The 22,200-nt window shown below is 43.6% G+C and overlaps 1 protein-coding gene across 1 annotated transcript in view; it reads left to right on the plus strand.

Annotated features, from left to right (window-relative positions):
- LOC309546722 (uncharacterized protein) overlaps positions 1 to 22,200 on the plus strand; it is a gene marked incomplete at its 3' end in the record, with an annotated part of 73,926 nt that overhangs the window by 26,663 nt on the left and 25,063 nt on the right. The window contains exons 5-6 of the mRNA XM_082246424.1: positions 20,650 to 20,691; positions 20,865 to 21,944. Of these exons, the coding sequence (XP_082102550.1) occupies positions 20,650 to 20,691; positions 20,865 to 21,944 (1,122 nt within the window). The remainder of the gene's footprint in view (positions 1 to 20,649; positions 20,692 to 20,864; positions 21,945 to 22,200) is intronic.

Consider the following 22,200-nt stretch of genomic DNA (forward strand, 5'->3'; position numbering starts at 1 on the left):
CCCTGTGGCATGTCTACATGAGCATGCCGCATCCCGCATGAGCATGAATGGAACATTAGCATGCGATTTCTTTTGCAACAGATTTACTTTAATTTGCTTTATCACATTAACCCCTGAGGAAGTGAATGGTTGTTCATGAAACTCGTCGGACTACCAGGATGCATTTTTTTTACCTACAGTGGATTGTTCTATGGAATACTGTACCCGACAATAAATATATAATATACTATGTATAAAACCCCAAATCTGTTTTAAATTATGATATCTGTCCATGTTTACTTGTTGACATTGTATGTACCAATAAATTGGCATTTTATATCTCATCATTGGGCGAGTTGCACCTCATTTAAAGTCCCAAAGAGAAAACCATTGCAACTTTATATATAGGAAGCTTATACAAAATATAGTAATGTAAAGACAAAGAAGTACATAAAAGAGTTAAACTCTTCCTTACATGCCTAATGAACATGGTCAGATTAGCATCAAAATTCAGTCCCCCAGGTTATAAAACAGATACATTCTGTTTTCTCTAGTGACAACTTTTAGCTCTGCCTTCAGAAAAAAAAACATTTTTGAATCTAAATAAAGTTTAACATATGTTTTACTCATGCTTAAATCGAAAAATAATAATAACCAATGAGGAAGTACCAGTGTAAGTGGCGTATTGCAGCATTCTAAAACATAAATGACAGCCAATATTTCACATGTATATGTACAATATGATAACTGTCAGAGAATATATGTAAGTCGGGACATGCATATAAAATGGTGATATTGTGGGTGATCTGCTTTGCCTACAGTTATACATTTCTAAATGTTATAAATTTCTAAATGTTACAAAAAATAGTATATACATTTGAAAATGTATCAACCCTGATGTACTGACTGCCGTTCTCATTTTATGAGGCCCTGAAATGCTAGGACATTACAAATAACCTCCTTTTGGAAAGTATACAGTCCGAGGTATTTAGTAAGAGGCATGACAAGATTTTTTCAAGTGGTAATTTTTTGTCACTTTTTTGGAATGAAATAAAATTAGCTTTTAGTATGAAATAAAATTAGCTTTTAGTTCACAATTTTTGTTTACATACAAATGCCAGTGCAGTACAGTGTCATCATATGACTGGTGTGGGGGTGATCTAGGATAATGACTTGTGACAGTATGTAAAAAAATTTACATTTTTTTATTCAATTTTTAAAAAAAATGTTTCCCTTATTTTAAAAAAAATTGTTGCTCTACATAAAGGTGGCCTAGGCTAAAAGAAGATTGCCAAGACCCTGAAACTGAGTGGCCAAGATCATACATCAGTTTAACAGGACAGGTTCCACTCAGAACAGGCCTCGCCATGGTCGACCAAAGAAGTTGAGTGCACATGCTCAGCGTCATATCCAGAGGCTGTCTTTGGGAAATAGACGTATGAGTGCTGCCAGCATTGCTGCAGATGTTGAAGAGTGGGGGGTCAGCCTGTCAGTGCTCAGACCACACGCCACACACTGGATCAGATTGGTCTGCATGGCTGTCGTCCCAGAAGGAAGACTCTTCTAAAGATGATGCACAAGAAGTTTTCATGATGCAAACAGTTTTCTGAAGACAAGCAGACTAAGGACATGGATTGCTGGTACAAAGACAAGTGTGTCTTGCCTACAGTCTAGCATGGTTGTGGGAGTGTCATGATCTGGGGCTGATGAGTGCTGACGGCACTGGGGAGCTACAGTTCATTGAGGGATCCATGAATGCCAACATGTACTGTGACATACTGAAGCAGAGCATGATCCCCTAAATTTGGAGACTTGGCTGCAGGGCAGTATTCCAATATGATAACGACCCCAAACACACGTCCAAGATGACTACAGCCTTGCTAAAGAAGCTGAAGGTAAAGGTGATGGACTGGCCAAGTATGTCTCCAGACCTATACCCTATTGAGCATCTGTGGGGCATCCTCAAATTAAAGGTGCAGGAGCGCAAGGTCTCTAATATCCACCAGTTCTGTGATGTCGTCATGGAGGAGTGGAAGAGGACTCCAGTGGCGACCTGTGAAGCTCTGGTGAACTTCATGCCGAAGAGGGTTACAGCAGTGCTGTAAAATAAAGCTGACACTTTGGGTCCAATTTGGACATTATCACCTAGGGGTGTACTCACTTTTGTTGCCAGCGGTTTAGACATTAATGGCTGTGCGTTGAGTTATTTTGGGGGGACAGCAAATTCACACTGTTATACAAGCTGTACACTCACTGCTTTACATTGTAGCAAAGTGTAATTTCTTCAGTGTTGTCGCATGAAAAGATATAATAAAATATTTACAAAAATGTGAGGGGTGTACTCACTTTTGTGAGATACTGTAGATCCTGCTCTCTGGTAGGCAGAGAGCAACATAAATGTATCTGGCAATCTCTCTGGTAAGCAGAAAGACCCAAAAACGAGACTCTCTCTTCTAGCACCTACCTAGGAGGGTGCTACAAATTTACAAAGTTAAACAACTGAAAAGCTTCCAAAGGTAGCATTTGATGAGAAACCCCTAAAAAAACTCTGGTGAAAATAATTGCCCTCAGAAGTCACATAATTACCTGAAGAGTCTACCTTTGTGCAATTAAATTGTCACATGATCTTAGTATAAATAACTGTTCTGTGAATGTTTGTCACACCAAGTCTAGGATAAGCTCTGGAGAAGAACCAAAAGCTGTAATCTTGACACGTGCTGTAACAAAGCCTGGTTTGTGGTAGACGGTTGAGAAGAAACCCATTTCAGTAAAAACAATCTCAAAATCTCAAATCCCACCTGGATCCCACATGCCTCATGCAGTGGCGGCTGGTGCTCAAAAATTTTGGGGGGGCGCAAAAAGAAAAATGTAATAGGTATTGCTTCGCGGCAAAAAACGCGTTAAAAAATTGCATGACTTTGAGGTCATGGTACAGGCATGGCACAGATGATGGTATAGGCATGGCACAGGTGATGGTATAGGCATGGCACAGGTCATGGCACAGGTCATGGTACAGGCATGGCACAGATGATGGTATAGGCATGGTACAGGTGATGGTACAGGCATGTCACAGGTCATGGTACAGGAGATGGTAAAGGTATGGCACAGGTCATGGCACAGGCATGGCACAGATGATGGTATAGGCATGTGAAATAAATATGGGGTGGTTTTGTCCCTCCCCTATTTATTATAAAAAATGTATTCTACTGTCTATTTCTATAATCGTATATCAAAGCTCTGATAAGGTTAATGGAAGGTCTACTAACAATGCTAGCTATAAAAATAAACACACTGCTTAAATAAACAAGGATCTAATTTATTATAAAGAAAGTAGAAATGCTAACATAAAACACTAAAGAAATATTACAGAGCATATAAGACAAAACAATCGCAGATAATACGTTACATATTCAATATCTTTCAGCTGGTCTCAAGCACACAGGAAGAAGAAAGAGGTAGCACAAGAGCCATGATGGCCCACAGCCAAGAGAGCCAACAGTCAAGAGAGCTAGCAGCAAAGAGAAAGATTCTAGCTGGCAATCCACATTTAAAGCCCACTCAGACACCACCCACATAAACACCCACTGTCTTCTTGTCCAATGACAGTTCATAAGATGCCCCCTTCCTACTCAACAGGAAGTATCTCATCTTTCCAGGAAGCATGTTATATTCTTCCACTAGGGGCACCATCTGTCCACGCATCACTGTTTTTGACCTGGGTCATCTTTTATTAACAGTTGGCCTTTGATGTTGGTATAACCTTCCCAGGAGATCTTATCTGAGGCTTCTCTACACCCATACCTCACAACAGGAGGCTTATGCAAGAACATCCTGTAAGGATAAGAATTCCCATTTATGACTCCTTGTCAGGAATGTCCTGTTGGGTACTTTGCATTTCTAGGTCAGGTGTGGTCAGCTTTCAATCATCTAGGAACATCTGATATCAGAACACGTAAAACCACATGTTGCCTCCAACATGTGCCGCTTTGTGCCTGAAGGGCACACACCACCCTTCTTCAGAGGCAGCCTCCATAGAACAGTCCATAAATGTCCGGCCTTATGATATGTTGTGCTTCCCAACATGTGCCGCTTTGCCTCTGAGTGAAACACATCCCCTTCTTCAGAGGAAGCCTCCATAGAACAGTCCATAAATGTCCGGCCTTACGATATGTTGTGCTTCCCAACATGTGCCCCTTCGCCTCTGGGTGACACACCACCACCATTCTTCAGCGACCGCTTCCATGGCACCCTTTCTTGTCTTCTTCTTTTGGTATGGGGTGCACTATAGGCAAGGGGTGTCCATTCACTCACCATTCACCAATATACACTCAGAGCCACATATCAACCAGCTTTCAGATACAGAACCTCGAGGAGGATCTTACTCAAACATATCACTAACGTAATACATGTACGTCAAATTATAAAAGCACACAAATCAACACATTACCATAAAATATACATATATACGACCCACCAAATTGAGCATCCCACTCCCAACCTCCTATAACCCTTTATTGTGTATACGGGTCGGGATTATGCAGGCTTGCTCACTATGGCCCTTTCTACCGCAATTCAGGCATACCAGAGGTATTTCAGGACTGTTAATTGGCAGCAAAGCCTCAGACTTGTACGAAGAGACCTTACCGTCAATTCGTCCCTCAACCTGCATAGATAAATGTGTGACCTTCCTATATAAATGTCATATCAAACAATGCATGTAAAACAATAACCAAACCACAAAATTCCATTCCTATGCCTGGAATTCAGAGACAATGCACAGGGTACACTATGCACCTCTAGCTATGGTTAGGTTCAAGGAACACCCTAGTTCCATGACTAACGTTACATTGGTATCCTTTTGGACAAAGAAACAAACTCGTCTATGCCCCAAATAATACCCAGGTGCTTCCTTCCCAGCAATGATCTCCCCATCTAGACCACAGAGTGAAACATCTTCCCAGCATTTCTCGGTCACTACTGCATATTGACCTTGCATACAAAGGACATCATGGTCATGCCACCGACAAAGGGAATTATCAACCTGCCTCCAGCTTCCATCCTCTCTGGTCACATGTGGGCAATTTAGCCTTGGATACAAGGTAGAATACCCAGTCAGTAAGCCCATTGACCACACCGAATATACAGACAGAGTCTGCACTTCTGTATGTGGTATTCACAAGGATAACCACGTTCATAATCCAAACTTGAACAGCCCGCCCAGGCATTCGACCACCATTTGGATTAGTGAAAGCTATGTGTTTAGGCAAAAGCTTACTGAGCTGTGATGCTAACTTATAAGGCCACTGACCCTCATACAGAGACTGCACAATCAGCTTGATGTTGGTTAATAATTCCGACTGCCCCTGCATGCATGCCAGAGCCCATGATACATTTTAACCCTGTGAAGGCATATTGTACCATTGTAGCCAGCGTTTGGGAAGAGCTTAGATCTATTTGGAGTGGTTCCCCTTTTTCTAACCAAGCATGTTTTCATGAGTAGTCGCCAGCATCACCTGTGCGGGGTTCCCACTGCTCAGGTGAGACATCAACCAGGTGTAACTCCCCTATACCCAGCTCTGGTGTCCCACATGTCCTGTAACCGATACCCTCTCTATAGGACCGCTAAACTTGAGACACCGCCCCCACAAGGAAATTTTCACCCCATTGATGCACCATCTGGAACTCCCAATTCTGGCCAACAGACACTTTATGATACCTAAGTGCCAGCCTACTGGGTACCTGCACCATATTAATTCAGTTATCCCAATACATATCACACATTAAAAACATATCTTTTTTTCTTTCAATTCCTTCCCAAATAGTGTACATCTCTTGTTCTGAAGGATTGGATAGGTGGTATTCCTTCCCTAACCTCCAACCCATTGCACGTGTATTTACAGTACTTTTGCATTTTTAAATGATAGGAAAGATTCCGGCAAAATGTTTCACAAGTCTTGTTGACGGGCAAAGTCTTTCAAATGCAGCGTTAGCACTAAATTGTCCATAGGGAAAAGAAACCTTATATTGCACATATTAATATGCATCTTTTCATTTATAGTAGATGAATGGCGTTAGGCGCCAAAAGTACCTGCGCTATTGGATAAAGGTGCAAATTTTTACGAAAATAAATAATTGGGTGTGAACAACTCAATTAGTGATAATAATGTGAACTAAATAGGTGAATAAAAGCATAAATATAAATAAATATATATAAAAGTGCACAATGTAATGGTGTGAACCAAAATTGGGGAGCTGCAGCTCAATCGTAAAAACGTATGGAATGGTAGATGATACACCCAAGGTGTACTAAGCTGCGCTCACCTTAAAAGTGCAATTGTGCAATAAATAATATAATTGTCATATAAAGTGCATGAATAATAAAACTTATCAACTATTTGCAAACCTGTGTATCTAAAAGTTAGTACACAGAGATAAATTGTATAAATCTTAATAAATAATCCTGAAAGAAATGCATATAATAAAGTGCATCAAAAGTCAGTGAATAAATAATTCATGAATATAGTCCCAAATGAATAAACGGATAAAATAGTACAATCTCCAAGGGATAAATCTTCTTCACAAAAAAACGATCTTCAATCCCTTCACCACATAGGCACCCAGTATACGAATGTGCTTACCAGAAAGCACCGACCCCTTAATTACAGGGGGTCAATGCAAGCAGAATGATTCAATGCGACCAGACTCCGAAATGAAAGACCAAGCCCTCCAAGGTTATCCACTCCACAACCGCCTCTATACCAAAGAACTTCACACTCCTCCTCCACCTTACGCTCCTCAGCAATATGTGAATAAAGGAATGACCAGGATAGTGAAGTACATTCAAGCAGTTTATTAAAAATAAAGTGGACACACTTACATCAAAGACATATAAACGGGCATTTAGCTCAGGATCCGAAATTAGACACAGGACGGTACCGCTTCCGCGTTCACTGGTCCATAACAATCGGTCCCGGAAATGGCAGTGATATCAGGGTGATTGCGTCCCAATGCTCCCGACCGGTTTCGTTGGCACACAGGCCGTCGTTCTCAAGGGTCATGTCATGACCCTTCCTGTGTCTAATTTTGTGAGATCATGACCCCAGACCTCCCCGGAGACACTGCACTGCCGCTGCCTCTTTCTGAGGTGTGTGTTTCCACTCACTCTGCAAAAAGTTCCCCCACTGTGCCCACAGCCAGACAGACACGAGTCCGCAGTCCCGGACCCACACACAGACAGGAGAGAGAGGCACCACTGAGTCTGACTGAGGCACTGGCACTTACCTGAGTGACTGTCACTGCTGCCTGGCATGCTGCTGCTCTCTGCGGCGCTGGGACGGGACTCGGGAGTCGGCCAGTCGGGAATCTCTGGAGAGTGGGGACGAAACGTCCTCTTCTTTTCTTCCTCTGATGCGCGCCGGCCCGCTCAAGCCATCTGACGGAGGGAAGGTGACCGCACCGCCCCCACGCGACATCAGTCACCCGGGATGTCCTGTATGATTGGTCCAGGCTGGAGTCTGGACCAATCACAGCCAGGACAGCACTTGAGTGGGGAGTGTCGGGGGACATTGCTCTCCGCCCCTATGACCCCCAGAAGACCGCAAGTCGGCGCCTCTGCGTAGCGCACGTGGGGTGCAAAACCCCACCCCATAGCCACCAGTAGGTCCGGGTCCCCTAGTGGGCTGAAAATGGTATTTTTTTTTTATTTCTTTTTTTTTCTTGCCACAGATTGGGGGGGGGCGGCACCCCTGCGCCCCCTATAGACCGGCCGCCACTGGCCTCATGTAAACTATGGTTCACTGGTTCCCACATGTGAACTAAGATGTAACCATAGTTAGTTAATTTCTTGGTCTTATAACAAAACTCTGAGTAAGAAAGCTAATGCTGTCCATCACCCTGAGAATACCATACTCAGATTGAAGTTTAATGGTGATATCATTAAGTTCTGGGTATTCTTTTTATCAGCAGAGAGTGAAAAGTGATCAGAATTTTTGGGGGGTAAATACAGGGCACTTTTTAAGGGTAAACTGTTTTATTATGGAAGAGACCCGACCTGGGAATGGGGGGTCCCTTTCTCAGCAAGTTCAAATGGTAGAGATTTATAATATAGTGGCCCTGTCAAAGCTCAAAGCAAAATTCGGTAGAGAAAATGTTGAGATTTATAAACTGTCCCCCATTTAACCTGACAGAGATAGGGAGCAAATGTGCCAAGAAGCATTGGAAAAGTTGTAGGGTCAAAATGTGCAGATTGTAGACACCAGCCTCTAAGGACTCTATAATTTTAGCCAAAGTGGTTCTGACAAGTTTTGTCACTATGGGAAAATACTTGCAACCAACAAATGTCTACTTTTATGCCTAATTAACTTGTAAAAAAAAAAAAAAAAAAAAAAAAAAAAACCCTATCTATTAAATCCAACGAAGCTTACAGATCCCCCGCTGATCAGAACACGGCAGGCGGATGAGACACATCTGTTTCTGTTCAGATTCTACAGAGCAGACACAGACAGAGCCCGCACTAGTCTATGGGCAGCCAGAACAAACTCTGCTGTCCATTTACATCTGCCTACCTTCCTCTTCTGCTTTTTGTAGCAGACCGGATCAGGCCTGAATGTATGCTTACACCTGCCTGCCCATAAGAATGCATGGACCTGGTAAAACTGAGAGGCAGACCTGATTGGATTGCCAGTGTGAAGGTGGCTATAGTTGTAAACTGCAAGTGAGAAATGTACCAAATAGTTTATTGGGGAATGTTTTTTTTATTGTGCTCAATGTGTTAAGCTAAAAAACGCTGGATGCATACTTTTACATTAAGCAAAAAAAGAGAAAAAATGGAGTGACCTGGTTTATAAAGTTCATTAAAGAGAAAAATTGGGAATGTCTAGTGAGATATTCTATGTTTGTTCAAGGATCAGTTGGAAGTATTACCAAATCTCATTATCCAGGCAGGGTCTATGGGTGACTTATATTTTCAGACACTTCTTGATCGTCAGCATCAGCTCAACAGCACTTAAAGTGGTTGTAAAGTCAGAAGGTTTTTTATCCTAATGCATTCTATGCATTAAGATAAAAAGCCTTCTGTGTGCAGCAGCCCCCCAGGAGCCAGGAGCAAAGAAGAGGGACCCGAGAAGAGGAGGATCCGGGCCACTCTGTGCAAAACCACTACAACAGAGGAGGGAAGTATACTATGTTTGTTATTTTTATAGGAAAAAAAATGTTACAATCACTTTAAGAAGGCAATACAGAGCTCAATGTCATGTACTGTAGGCACAAAGTAGGGAATGTACCTAGCAGGGCAAAGAACTTTAAAAATAAAATATGTAAGTAACTGAGCTTAGATTGTAGTTCTATAAAATATATCCACCTCTCAGTGTTCTAACAAACCAAAAGACCCATTGTTTAACAACTAGACTCTTTCTTTTCATTTTATAGGTAGTGTGATCCCAAATGCAGTTTGTCAAATTAAAGAAGCACATGCTAATTAATTTTCAACCCTAGTCAACTAAAACCTAATTAACAACCTAGATGAATTACATTTTTTTGCGAGACCGGGCATAACTAAGTAGCACACCCCACGTAGGAGCTGCAGATGAACAGGGATTCCCAACTCCTGCACAGCCAGGCACACCAAATCTTCACAGGCACACAAAGTCAGAAAACAGTCTGTAGCTTTGTTTTTGTTGTTTATTAGGGGGTTATCAACTTGGATGGGGGATAGGGAGTTTATGGGATGCCCACTTGACGGTAAGAACAACTTCAGGGACAACTTCCTATATACAGACACTTCTTCAGCTTTCCTCCTGCACACACTCCTGCTGATCCATTCCTGATGGAACTGACAGACTCCTTGTCAGCTCAGCAACAGCCCCTTACTGGCAGGAACTCTCAGTCCCCTAAAATAGCACATGTGGAGTGAAACCATGTATAACCTTTCCTTCTGCTTCCTCTGTGGCCACTGATCCCAGCACCACTTCTTCAGGCAATGCTAGCCCACCTGCCCGGCTGTCTCTCTGTACACCTGTTTGCCCAGCTCACTCTTCACCAGCCCACCTGGCTGACCCTTAACCAGCCCACCAGGCTTACTCTCTGGAGATCTCTCAAGAGAAAGGTAGAAGACTTAAGCCCACCACTGTCTTCAAGGGAGACTGGCTACATGTGGCAGTCTCCCCCCTTTGTAGTCCTCACCAGTGTTGAATTACTCATTCTGTGCCTCCAGGAAAGTTTCCTCCCTTGTGTCTTTGGCAGGATCCTTCCAGCACCTGAGCCCATCTCAAGGTAGGTCACCCTCCCCCCCCCTGACTAGGGGGTACCCCTCAGGGCCACCGACCGCCTTCTCAACACTGTATCTCCATCTTCCACCCTACTTCCCTGCTGGCATGGCCTGTGTCTATTTATGAGGTTATCTCAGTTCCCCCTGCCAGCCCAACAATGGGGATTGGTTGGGGCCTCATAAATATGCATGACAGCTTCTCCTAACTCCCGTCTTCTAATTTTAGAAGGTTCTCAAACATTCCAGACATCAGAGGAAGGGACCAGAGAACTGCCAAGAGGAGTCATTCAGCCCTGAACTCCAATAAATCTGACCCAATTATAGACTAACTGGTGCATTATTTTTAAATTCAGTTTAAAATTGTTAAATTGTAGTGAAAGGTACAAAACAAAGCCTATTGGGCATACCTAGGCTTATACAGCTACGCAGAAAATAAACAATAAAAACAACAAGAAGGCGCAAGAAAAAAAAAAAAAGAAGAAGCAATTGTTGGCAACCAGTATCTATCCGAAGTACTGCTAATAAGTAACTATGGAATCAGAAAGTGTAGTGGGCAGGCCTACTCCACTAAGTAGGCCAAACTCTAGGGCCAAGGAGAGAGTAAAAGTGGTATGAGGCAAGTAATCCTGAAACGTCATCTGTGGGGGCAGTTAGGGACGAATCAATCTAGATATCCCATATTTTTGAAAACTTTTGTGGACAACTCCTAGACTCAATTACCCAGATTTTTCCAAAAGTTAAGTGTTGGCGCTGTTGGCGATTTCCATTTAAGCAGAATTAGCTATCCCATTGTTTTGGACATGGCCAATAAAGGTACTAAGCCTAGAATGCAGACATCCTCTGTCAGTGGCACAGATATTAGGGTAATAAGGTACATTTGTGTATACACTCAGAGACTTCCTTCCAAAAGGATTGGACCCTTGGACACAGCTAAAGAATGTGGATAAAAGGTGCCAGGTCCTCCAGACAGCGCCAACACATGGCCAGGAGGGTTGGGTAGATCCTACGCAACTTTTGAAGTGTAATATAAACCCTATGAAGCATCTTGAATTGGAATAATCTGCCTTTAGCTGAGACCTGAGTGATCACGTAATCGGCTCTCCAAGTCAGTACATTTTATTGATGTTTCATAAAGCAATGATGACAGCATCCACAATGTACAATGCACAAAACAGGATACAGGTAGAAGACGCTTGGCTGAGATACTTGAGCTCTCTACTAGCCCATACCCCTGGGTCCTGAAAAATGAAAAATTCAGAGAGACTGGGATTGTACCACAACGTGGGGGACCATTTATGAGGGGACCCAGGGTTCCAGAGGTGCCAGGCATTAATGAGCGCCCTCATGGAGTGAGTGTGAAAAAGTGCGATGCATAAAATTATGAAGCACCTCATAGGACCCCAAGGAAGCCGCTTCCAAAACCACGGCTACATTGGTTTCACTCGCCATCAGCCAATTATGAGCATGGGTAAGCAGCGCTGCAATATAGCACATATAAAGATCAGGGCAGGCTACACCCCCCCCCCCCCCTTTCTCCAAGGTCTCTGAAGCATTTTAAGTTTGACTCTTGGATGTGAGGAGCCCCACAAGTAGGAAAGCATAACAAACTCAAATTTGTTTGTTCATGCTTTCAGCCTTTGTTTCGCTGACTGGAGTAGGGGAGTAAAATAAGCGAACCAAATTCTGTGATTTTAGGTGAGATCACTACGCCTAGATATTTAACAGAGCAGGCCTATTTTAGAGGTAAGGAGGGGTCCGCAGCCCCTTCTGCATTACTGTCAAGGATAAGGATAAGGGATTTTTCCCAATTTATTCACAGTTTTAAGATTGAAGAAAAGAAGGAGATTAGCTCCAGGGCAGCTCTTAGAGAAGGGGCAGGGTCATTTAAAAATAAGACCAAGTCATCGGCATATAAAGCAACTTTCTCAATTATAGTATCTATTTGGATACCCTTAATATCAGCCAAACCAAAAAGAAACTTCCATCAGGAAGGTGACATTTTGCAAATGCACATTACTACAACATCGACTGCCAGTGGCACGTCGGTCCAGGGAAGCGGCTTTTGATTCATGCATAGTTATGCAGGTTAAAAATGTCCATCTAGTTCAACCTAAACCAAAAAAAAAAAAAAATCATACAATCCCATATACACAATCCTCTACCCACAATTGATCCAGAGAAAGGTGAAAAAAAAAAAAAAAAACATTAACAATTTGCTACAGCAGGGGAAAAAAATCCCTTCCTGATCCCCCAAAAGGCAATGGGATATTCCCTGAATAAACTTTACCTATTCATTTTAGTACCCAGTTATATTATGCACATTTAGGACATAATCCAGGCCTTTTTTTTTAAAGCAATCTACTGAGCTGGCCAGAACCACCTTTTGAGAATAATTTCAGTTCCTCTAATCTTTACTCATAGCTGAGCTCCTCCATGCCTCTTATCAGTTTGGTTGCCCTTCTCTGCACTTTCTCCAGTTCCCCAAGATCCTTTTTGAGAACCGGTGCCCAAAACTGAACTGCAAATTCCAGATGAGGTCTTACAAAGGACTCGGTTCTCTGCCACCTCTGAGTAATTAAATTCTTTACTTCCTCAGGTAAAAAAATGAATTGCTTTTGGAGAAAAAGGAATAAACTTTTTTTTTTTTCTTTTTTGGAAATCCTAAACAATAGCTTTTTTAACTAGCCAAATATAGGGCTGCACAAGTGCAAAAATGCTTTCTAGCTGCTTCAATTGAGCATTATCTGATGAAGAGCACTGAGTGCCTCTTACTGGTGTTTCATTGAGGGGAGGCATCAAGCTACCAGATGTGGTCCAGAGAAGTGGAGAAATCAAAGATAGGCCTGGCTGACCTTCTGTCAGGGCACCAATAGCAGGAGGACTCTAGGACCCAGCATCCGTCAGAGCAGATGAAGGGCTCTAGGATCCAGCATCTCCGCCAGCACCTCACCTGGGCCTTTATAAGGGAGCCAGTCCTTGTCTAAAGTGCTGTTTGATCTTCAGCTGTTCCCGTGTTTCCTGTTTCCTGTGATTCCTAGTTACTGACTCGGCTTGTTATAGATCTGTCTCCAGCTCGCTCCCTGACTTTGACCTCGGCTTGTTTAATGGATCTCCTCTGCCTGCTACCCGTCCTGACTTCAGCTTCCACTTGACCTTGTCTCCTCTGCTACCCACCTGGCACTGAACCTTGGCTTGAATCGTCTCCTTCTGTCTCAGCGACCCTAGTTACCTGCTACACCTCACAGGTGCCACCTGCCTGCAGTAGCCCTGCATCCCTTTTCTGCAAGCAACTCTGCAGGAGACCTGTGCTATTTTGGACCTGACTCCTCCTGTCTCACCTCCAGGGGAATCTGGAACTTAGCTGCAAGGGAAGCCCTGTCTCCATTGGCCTCCAGCACCTAACACTGATACCTTAAAGGAGAACATGCAAACCCCAAGTACTTCAAGGCTAACCACTAAGCCACTATGCTACCCCCTCCCTCTTCCACCTGTTGTAGCTCTTGGCAAAGAGCTTGAGAGGGATCCTGCTTCAGGACAGCTGAGCAAAAATCTGAGATGGAGCCTTTCAATACCTGCTTGAGGAGGGATGCTACCTGTAGACTCTCCTGCTCCATCTCAAACACAAAATGTTCCCAGTCTATACCGACTAATTCAATAGACATAGAGGCTTCTTTTCAGGCCCAGCAATTTAACCCTTGGCTGAAAGGCATACTCCGGACACAAAGAAGAGCTATGCCCCTTCCTGGACTTCTTTTCCTCAAGCGTAAATGGTTGCTGGATGGATGCCTATAAGCTTCAGAGAAAGTACTCATCTGGCTGCATACTACATTTTGCAGATCTCGTAAACCTTTTAGAGCGTGTATAGTAGGGTTTAAGAGTCAAAGCATCAGAAGCCTTTTTTTTTTTTTTTTACGCTTACCAAACTGTTGAGAATGAGGCAGCCAGCCAGAAAAATAGTTAACAGGGTAGGCAGAAAAGGATTAATAAAAGGAAAAGAAGCCATAAACAAAGACAATAGCAATGTACAGAGTTTCAAGATAAAGTAGAAAATAGGGCACTGGAGCTAATAGCAAGAGAACATACCTTTTATTAAAGGCAGCACACTTGCATGTAAAGCTCTCTACATCCAAGTTCATTTGAGCTTTTCCCTGAGGTGATATCACCATTATTGGTAATCACAAGAGTATTATTTCATTTTAAGTTAAGTAAACATAAATTAAAGGATATTTTCAGCACTAAATGTTGAATCACTTTATCTTACGGTGTGGGAACACATGTCAATGCATTCAGCGACCTATAAAAAAAAAAAAAAATAGGGAGTAAAATAAAAGGTTAAATGTGCATATAGAGGTTGTGCAGGAGTGAACACGAATATTCTTTTCAATATTTTTTATTATATATACTGTATATATAATTTGTTTTATGTATGTAATAATGCAGTATACTATACACCACGACTGGAGGGAAAGAAAGAATTAAAGGGCTTCTGTGCATGGGCTTACCTGTGGGAAATCAAAAGAAAAGCTAGATAGCTTAGGAAAGGTGGCCACCCAATGCCCTGAGACTTTGAAGCCACTTCTCATATAAGCAGATTTCATTTCAAGTGAAAAAACACTGCAGTATCCCAAAAAATATGAAGGAGCTTGTTTAGCATTTTTAGCAGCCCTAGACCTGGGGGTGCATCTGAGATAGGCTGAAGCCAGATGGAACTTGCCCTAGGCAGAGGTAAGCACATTGCTGCTTCTCTTCACTGGTGCATGAGGTATGAGGGGAAAAAAAAGGAGAAAACTTGCATTTTCCATCTCTCTTTTATGCTATTCACTGATCCTAAGGGAGTGGTTAGAGGTGGAGCTCTATCTTAGTTATGCAACCAGGTTGGCACCAGGAAAAACTTTTATACAATTTTCTTAATGTAGCACTGTCCCCGCAGGGGTTGCTGAGTATTGTCTTGACAGGCTCCCCTGGTTACCAGCAAACATTTACTAGAGCAAGTCTCTGTTCCCTCCTTGTTCCCAATGGCTCGACACATGAATGAACAGTCTAGGGGTGTTGTTTGTGTAGCACCCTCCTAGGTAGGTGCTAGAGAGTGAGTATAATTTCAATAGATTGCGTATTGCGCTACCAGGCCGCAGGACGCCTAGGCGCAGGAAATATATGCCACATCCCTCAGAGTTTGAATTTGTAAAGGAAAAAAGAATTGGACTTTATTGGCACTAGTAATTAAAATTGTATATTTTAAACAGAAAGCCAAAGGGGAAAGGAACAAACATATAATCTTAAAAAACAAGGCGTACAGCCTCAAATACATGTGCAAAAATGGTCACACATAAAGTAATGTATATGAATATCAAATGACAATAGCGATAGAATACATCACATATTTGATATGTTCAAAAGATGGTTGCTGGAGGAAGTATAGAACCGCCCCTGAAATCCGTCTATGCGATATTGATGAACAGACGTTGAGTGTATCCAGGTTGCCCTACATGTTTCACTTATCACTGTAAGCTTCCTCTGGAGCTAGTGATACATGAACAATCTGAGTGAAAATCAGGTGATGAGTAGGTACAAGGTAGATAGAGTAAACCTTATAGGTGTAGCAAATAACGAGGGGGTTTCTCTCTGAGACTGGAGTGTGCTGCCTATACACGCCCTACTGTTTCCAGAGCTGTATAGTGGTATTTTTGGGGAAGCCCAAAAATGATCTCCGCAAAACCAGGCGCTATAATGCTGATAGAGGGCATACAATGTAAAGCCTTACAGGAGAGATCCCGAGGTCGGGATGCCAAGAATGGCACAATGGCTCCAAAATGAATACAGCCGGGTATCTCACGGCAAAGTCTCGCTCCAGTCCACAGGAATGATGCCCCCCCGGATGGAGAATACCGCCATGGTGAGTATAGTTTTGGCTCTGTCTGCCTGTCAGAGGAGCAGCAGGCAAATTCTATATTGCTTTCTGCTTAACAGAAGAGCAGGATCTGTGAGTTAGGTCTGCTCATGGTGCTCAGTGTGTGATTTATCTGGTCTAGGGGAGTGTTTCACGCTGGTCCAATAGGGAGGCATAATGGACAGTGGAGAAAACCTGACCAATGGGTACACAGGCTTTGATACAGCCTCAGTGATTGGCACAGATTGGTTGTCTCAGTGCATTGTGGGGTGTAGTATAAAAGCCAGGAGCACATGTGTTTGGGGTCTTTGGCTGGTGAGCAGAGTCCCGGAAGGAGGGTGGCGGCTGCCTCCTCTTCTGCAGCAATTGGTGTATGGTCACAGGCAGTCAGCCTGGTGAGCCAGAAGGAAGGAGCTGAACCCAGAGATCCAGGAGAGCTGACTAGAGGGGTTGAGACACTGGAGAACCTGGAAAAACAGTATTGTGAGTACAGGGGATCGTGTCTAAGGGCCTGACCAGGAAGGGGGCCACTCCGGAGTAGAGTAGTCAGGGGATGGGTGTCAGCTGGTCGTGTGAAAATGGGTGCTAGGCGAGTACTCTGAAGATAGTGTGCGACCAAGTCTTTTTTTCAGAGACTCAGTATCTACAATTAATCTAGTGGCAAGGTGATAATTCTCAGCCTGGCTGCATCTTCAGTTAGAACTCCTCAGAATTGTGAATAGTTCCAGAGGACCCCACTCTTCCCTTCTCCATCCCTATTTATAATAAAACAACAAAAACAACCAAAACCTCTCGACTGTTCATTGGCTGAGCTGGAAAGTAAAGTGTTACATTTGTGCATGCAGTTGTTAACAGTAACCCAGAGGGAAACAAAAAGGTGAAGAATTCAGCAGTCCTCAAGGGGGCAGTGCTACATTTTTTTTGTTGTTTATTGATAATTTGGGATAGGAGAAGGGGATAGTGGGATACTCCAATTGAACCATTTACATTGTTTGAGGACTTCTATCTTCAGAACTTCACTTGGAAATATGGAACAGCCAGGCTGGTAATCCACACTGCCACTAGTGTGGATGGGATTAAAGAGGAAGTAAACCCTCCTCTACAACTTGTACCTATAGGTAAGCCTATGATAAGGCTTACCTATAGGTACTGTAAATATCTCCTAAACATGTACCGTTTAGGAGATATTTACCTTACATGTCGCCAGTGACGTCACTGGCGCATGCGCTCTGAAGGAACGGCCGATCGTGCCGTTCCTTCAGAGCCCCGTGCCGTGACTGTCGGCTCTAGCGCGCGTGCGCGGGAGTGACGTCACCGCGGCTCCGGCCAATCAGATGGCCGGATGCCGCGATCCCGGAAGACGGGCGACTAGACATGTCGCCCGTCATAGAGGTGAGTGAGCGGCACGGCGGGGGCTCGTTCTGAGGTAAGTATTGCATAATGAGCTAATATGCAATGCATACTAGCTCATTATGTCTTTCTTTTGCAGGGTGTAAAAAAAAAAAAAAAAAACTCAAACGAGTTTACAACCTCTTTAAGTCTCTTGCTCTCTTTGCTTATTAACAAGATGACTTGATGGACGATAATCTATCTTCAGGACACTCTCACTAGCATCCTTTTCCCACTGACACCCGTCCACTGACTATGCTAGGAGCAGGGGTGGCCTCCCTCAGGACAGGCCCCTTGATACGAGTTTCTGTACTCACGGTACTGCAGAGACAGATCCTCCAGTGTCTCCCCTCTCAGTCAGCTTCCCTGGATGTCTGGTTTCAGCTCCTCACGGCTACTCTTCCGGCCCTCAGGACGACCCCCTGAGGCCGCATGGCACCTCTACGGAGGAGAAGGCAGCCGCCCCCTCCCTCCAGGACTCTGCTCCCTAATGAAGGACCTCAAGCACCTGTGCTCCTGGCTTTTATACAGTATCCCAACATGCACCAAGGCGACCTTCCCTCTGCCAATCGTCAGGACTGTATCAAAAGCCCATGTACCCAGTGCCATCTTAAGAGCACTAAAGGGTCCCAGGCAATGCAGTGCACTGGGGCCCTTCCTACACAATCACCCACGAAAATTAAAATGTAAATTATCGATAAGGCTATATTTATTGGTACAGCAGTGCCAGGCTAATGACAGCTTCCAAGTTCGGCGACTGGGTCTGGTGAACACATACACTGATGGGAGTCAGACTCGACGGTCCTGTGTGTGCCTGTTCCCGTGGAGGCAGACAGGCATTCCTGCAGTTTTGGGCTCCCCCTCCATGGCCCAAGTGACCTGACAGCAGCGCAGGGCCGACAGGCACTTGCCACCTGCTAAGTTCCGTGGAGGGATGCACGCGGGAATCGGGACTAATGCTTGGCTGGGTCACTGGGCAGGTGGGGCCCCCTGGGCAAGTGGGGCCCCAGGCAACTTACCAGCGTGCCCATTTGGTAAGATGGCCCTGCATGTACCCATTCGTCAGGTTTCCTCCCACTGTCCAACATGCCTCCCTATTGGACCAGTGTGAAACACTCTCTAGACAGAATGAATTGCACTCTGAGCACAATGATCATACCTTACTAACAGATCCTGCTCTCTGGTAGGCAGAGAACAATATAGATTTACTTGCAGTTCTTCTGGTAAGCAGACAGAGCACAAAACTATACTTTTCTCACTAGCACCTACCTAGGAGGGTGCTACATTAAATTTAGAGATTCCTGATAACCGGCTAAAATTTTGCAGCATTTTGCACAAAAAATAAGTACTGGACATAATAAGAGGCTGTGACCTCCTGGCAAAACTGCTGCTAATTAATCCTAAAGTATGAAGTACAGCAAGGAGTACCTCAGGGTTTATGGATAGGAAGTGCAGTGTGAAGCAACAAGTAAATGTAATGCTTCCCTTCCTTCTATGCCTTAATACAATCTTCTGCGTAGATGACACCAGGAGGAGGGATTTCCCTTGAATCCAGCTAGTTTTTTTTTTTTCCAACTAGAATTCGGGAAGTAAAACAGTGCAGAGTCTGTTGCAATCAGCAATTTCAAATCACCAAGAATGGCATTTCAGAACTAGTGCAGAGCAGTGTCTGCTTGTGTTCTGGCTATTTTCTGAGCACATGAGAGTGAGTATAAACCTTTGTATTCCTTGCAGCTCACAGTATCAGATGTGGCATTTAAATTTGCTTATTCCTTAAGGCCAATACTGAATTCAGATGTTTAAATCAGATTTTAGATATTTGTATGACTGTTTCTTTTTTGTTGTTTTTATTAATGTTTTGGCATGACTGCATTCATTTTAATTTGTTTTTCGAACTAGAGATCAGGTGTTTTACTTTTAGAAACTAAAATTTACTCTAGATAATCATTATATTACGTTCAGGACTTTAAAATGCTGGGAAGTTAATTTGTAGTGTATGCGGTATGAATGACTGCAAAATGGTAACCCTAAGGCTAGGGTCACACTAATGCAGTGGATGATCCATGCTCATTTCCCACACCACATTGAAGTCACACAATCTTAAAGACACCCCAAATGCAGGTCGCAAACACAGATCACACGGTACAAAAAAACATGCGATCCGGTTGCAGTTCGGTTTCAAAATTGCTGCATGCGCATCTTTGGTGCTATTTGAGTCCATTCAAAATGAATCAGCTGAAATTGCACCACACTGAAACACATGTGATTTGAGCAGGAATGCAGTGCGGTTTCTGTGCAAATCAAATGCGGCTCAAAGTGTTAACCAAGCCTAAAAAACTTTAGAAGATTATCTAGCCGTGAATATTCCTTGTGATTTCTGATCATTTTGTTGCAGTAAAGCAATGATATGTTTGGAGCTACTTATCACAGCCTATGTAAATCTATCAGTCATAAGGTCTAGTAGAATGTGTTTCTGCCTGATAGGTGGGGGGGGGGGGGGATAGGAAGAAGATTTAGGCCTAGTCAGGGTTTGACTCGCCTTCAGGGGAGGACTGGGTCAGGGGGCAGGGGGGCAATTGCCCCCTGGGCTGCTCTGATACCCTATAAAAAGGCTGCACTGCTTCTGCCACAGACATGTCTAAAGGATTGCTGGTGAAGATAAGTAAAAAGTCCCTGCCACTGACCTACTGAGTGCAGGTTGAAGACAAGGACAGAGCTCAGGCCTCCTTCCCCAGCATGGGTGGTGTGAACTGTGTCTGAGCAGAGGCCAGTTTCATGCCCCACTGGAGACTCTCCTACCCGGCAAGCCCCAACCGAGCTTTCCCAGCTACCCCCAACCGCCCCCTGCTGGCCAGGTCGGGAACCCGGATTCAGCCAGTGAGTAGAGAGTACCTGGAGCGGAGCTTCAGCCTGGAATGGGGGTCAGGAGGAGGATGGAAAGAGGGAGAGTGGAAGGGGGGCTGAGTCTCTGCACCATGGGCCTCTGGTTTGTACTTGCCCCCTGGGCTGAAAGTTGCCAGTCTGCCCCTACTTGCCTTCCACTTAAGAATTTGTTGCTGCCATAGTGGCGGCAGGTTATTAAAGTTGCAGTATTTTATTCAGAATGATCTGAATTTGCTACATGTGTTAGTAATGTTAGCGAAACAGGAGCAAATGTTTGAATATGGTGCAGGTAATTTTTGAGGAGACTACTGTCAGAAAATGGTCATTGTAACTTTATTGAATTCCTCGGTATGTCTTTCTGTAAAATATGTTTTAGTTATGACAATTTGAAAATGTCAAAAATAACACAAATATTCTTTACAGCGCAATAGGCTCAGTGACAACTTTCATACTGACACACAGGAATACTTCAAAGTGATTATTTGATATATGCAATTTTTTCCGGTACAATGGACAGAGCAAGGACCTGGATTGAACCTGTGGTTGCTGGGACACAGATTGGCAGCTCTTTTTATGACACTGCTCTTCTTATGGTAGTAAGAAATCACTATAACAAGACCATCAACAACCAACAGGTTTCTACCAACTCTAGTACTGATGATGTGTTGCAGAAAGCCATCTCAAACTTTTATATAATTTACAATGTAATTATGGGACTAACCCCTTTACTGTCTGCTTATATCTTGGCAAAAATTGGAGACAAAACCAGCAGGAAAGTGACTATTTGCGTACCACTGCTAGGATATCTTCTATCAAGGGTTTTTTTGCTGTTCATCATACTTTGGGATTGGCCTATAGAAGTGATGTTCGGCTCTGCTGCTCTAAATGGTTTAACTGGCTGGTTCACAACCTACTGGGCTGGGGTTATGGCCTGGGCCTCCCTATGCTCTTCAGAGAGGAGACGCTCTCATCGACTCATCATCATTGAAATGGTGTATGGCTTGGCTGGATTTATGGGAAGTTTAGTTTCTGGACACATATTTGTTCATTTAAATGTTGCAAATCGTGAAGGGACTATCCTTGTGTGTTGTAGCACTGGCTGCTATGCCTTCTGTTTTCTATATAGTTTGTTTATTCTGCGGGTACCTGAAGAAGATCATTGCCCTGAGACCAGAGCATCGTTGATAGACGCTGATAATACTACAATACAGGCGCACTCAGTGGAGGAATCTACATATGTGTCTCCATCCAAACTTATCCTTGTAACTATGTTCACTAGTGCAGTCCTCTTTAATATTTCTTTCACTGCTGCTGATGATGTGATCAATGTTTTTGTCCTGAAAGCACCACTGAGTTGGGGTCCTGTTGATGTTGGGTATGGTAATGCTGCAGCTTACATGACCTACATCACCAGCTTTCTAGGAGTTTTTATTCTGAGCCAATGTATGGGAGACCTGGCAATGATTGTCATTGGAATAATCTCATTCAGCTCTGGACTTCTAATAATGGCCTTTGTGCGCTGGACCTTTATGTACTATATTGGTAGGTAGAATATATTGTAATGTTCAGCAATATTTATTAAAATATTTGCTAAATTAAGTTCTCTCGCTCTCTGCTCTCTAGCTGCAGCTGGCACTGTAACTTAAGTCACAGGAGTCATGATAGCTACAGGAGGGAAGATTCTGCTCTCTTCTCCTTCCAGTGATAGCCTACTGTGGGTAAAAGACAATGAGAAGGGGCATCTGCTGAGATCAGACTTTATTCTCAGTATGGGCACCTGCTGGTGAGTGAGGGCAGC

The sequence above is a fragment of the Pelophylax lessonae genome (assembly GCF_965119305.1).
Source record: "Pelophylax lessonae genome assembly, chromosome: 1".
NCBI lineage: Eukaryota > Metazoa > Chordata > Amphibia > Anura > Ranidae > Pelophylax > Pelophylax lessonae.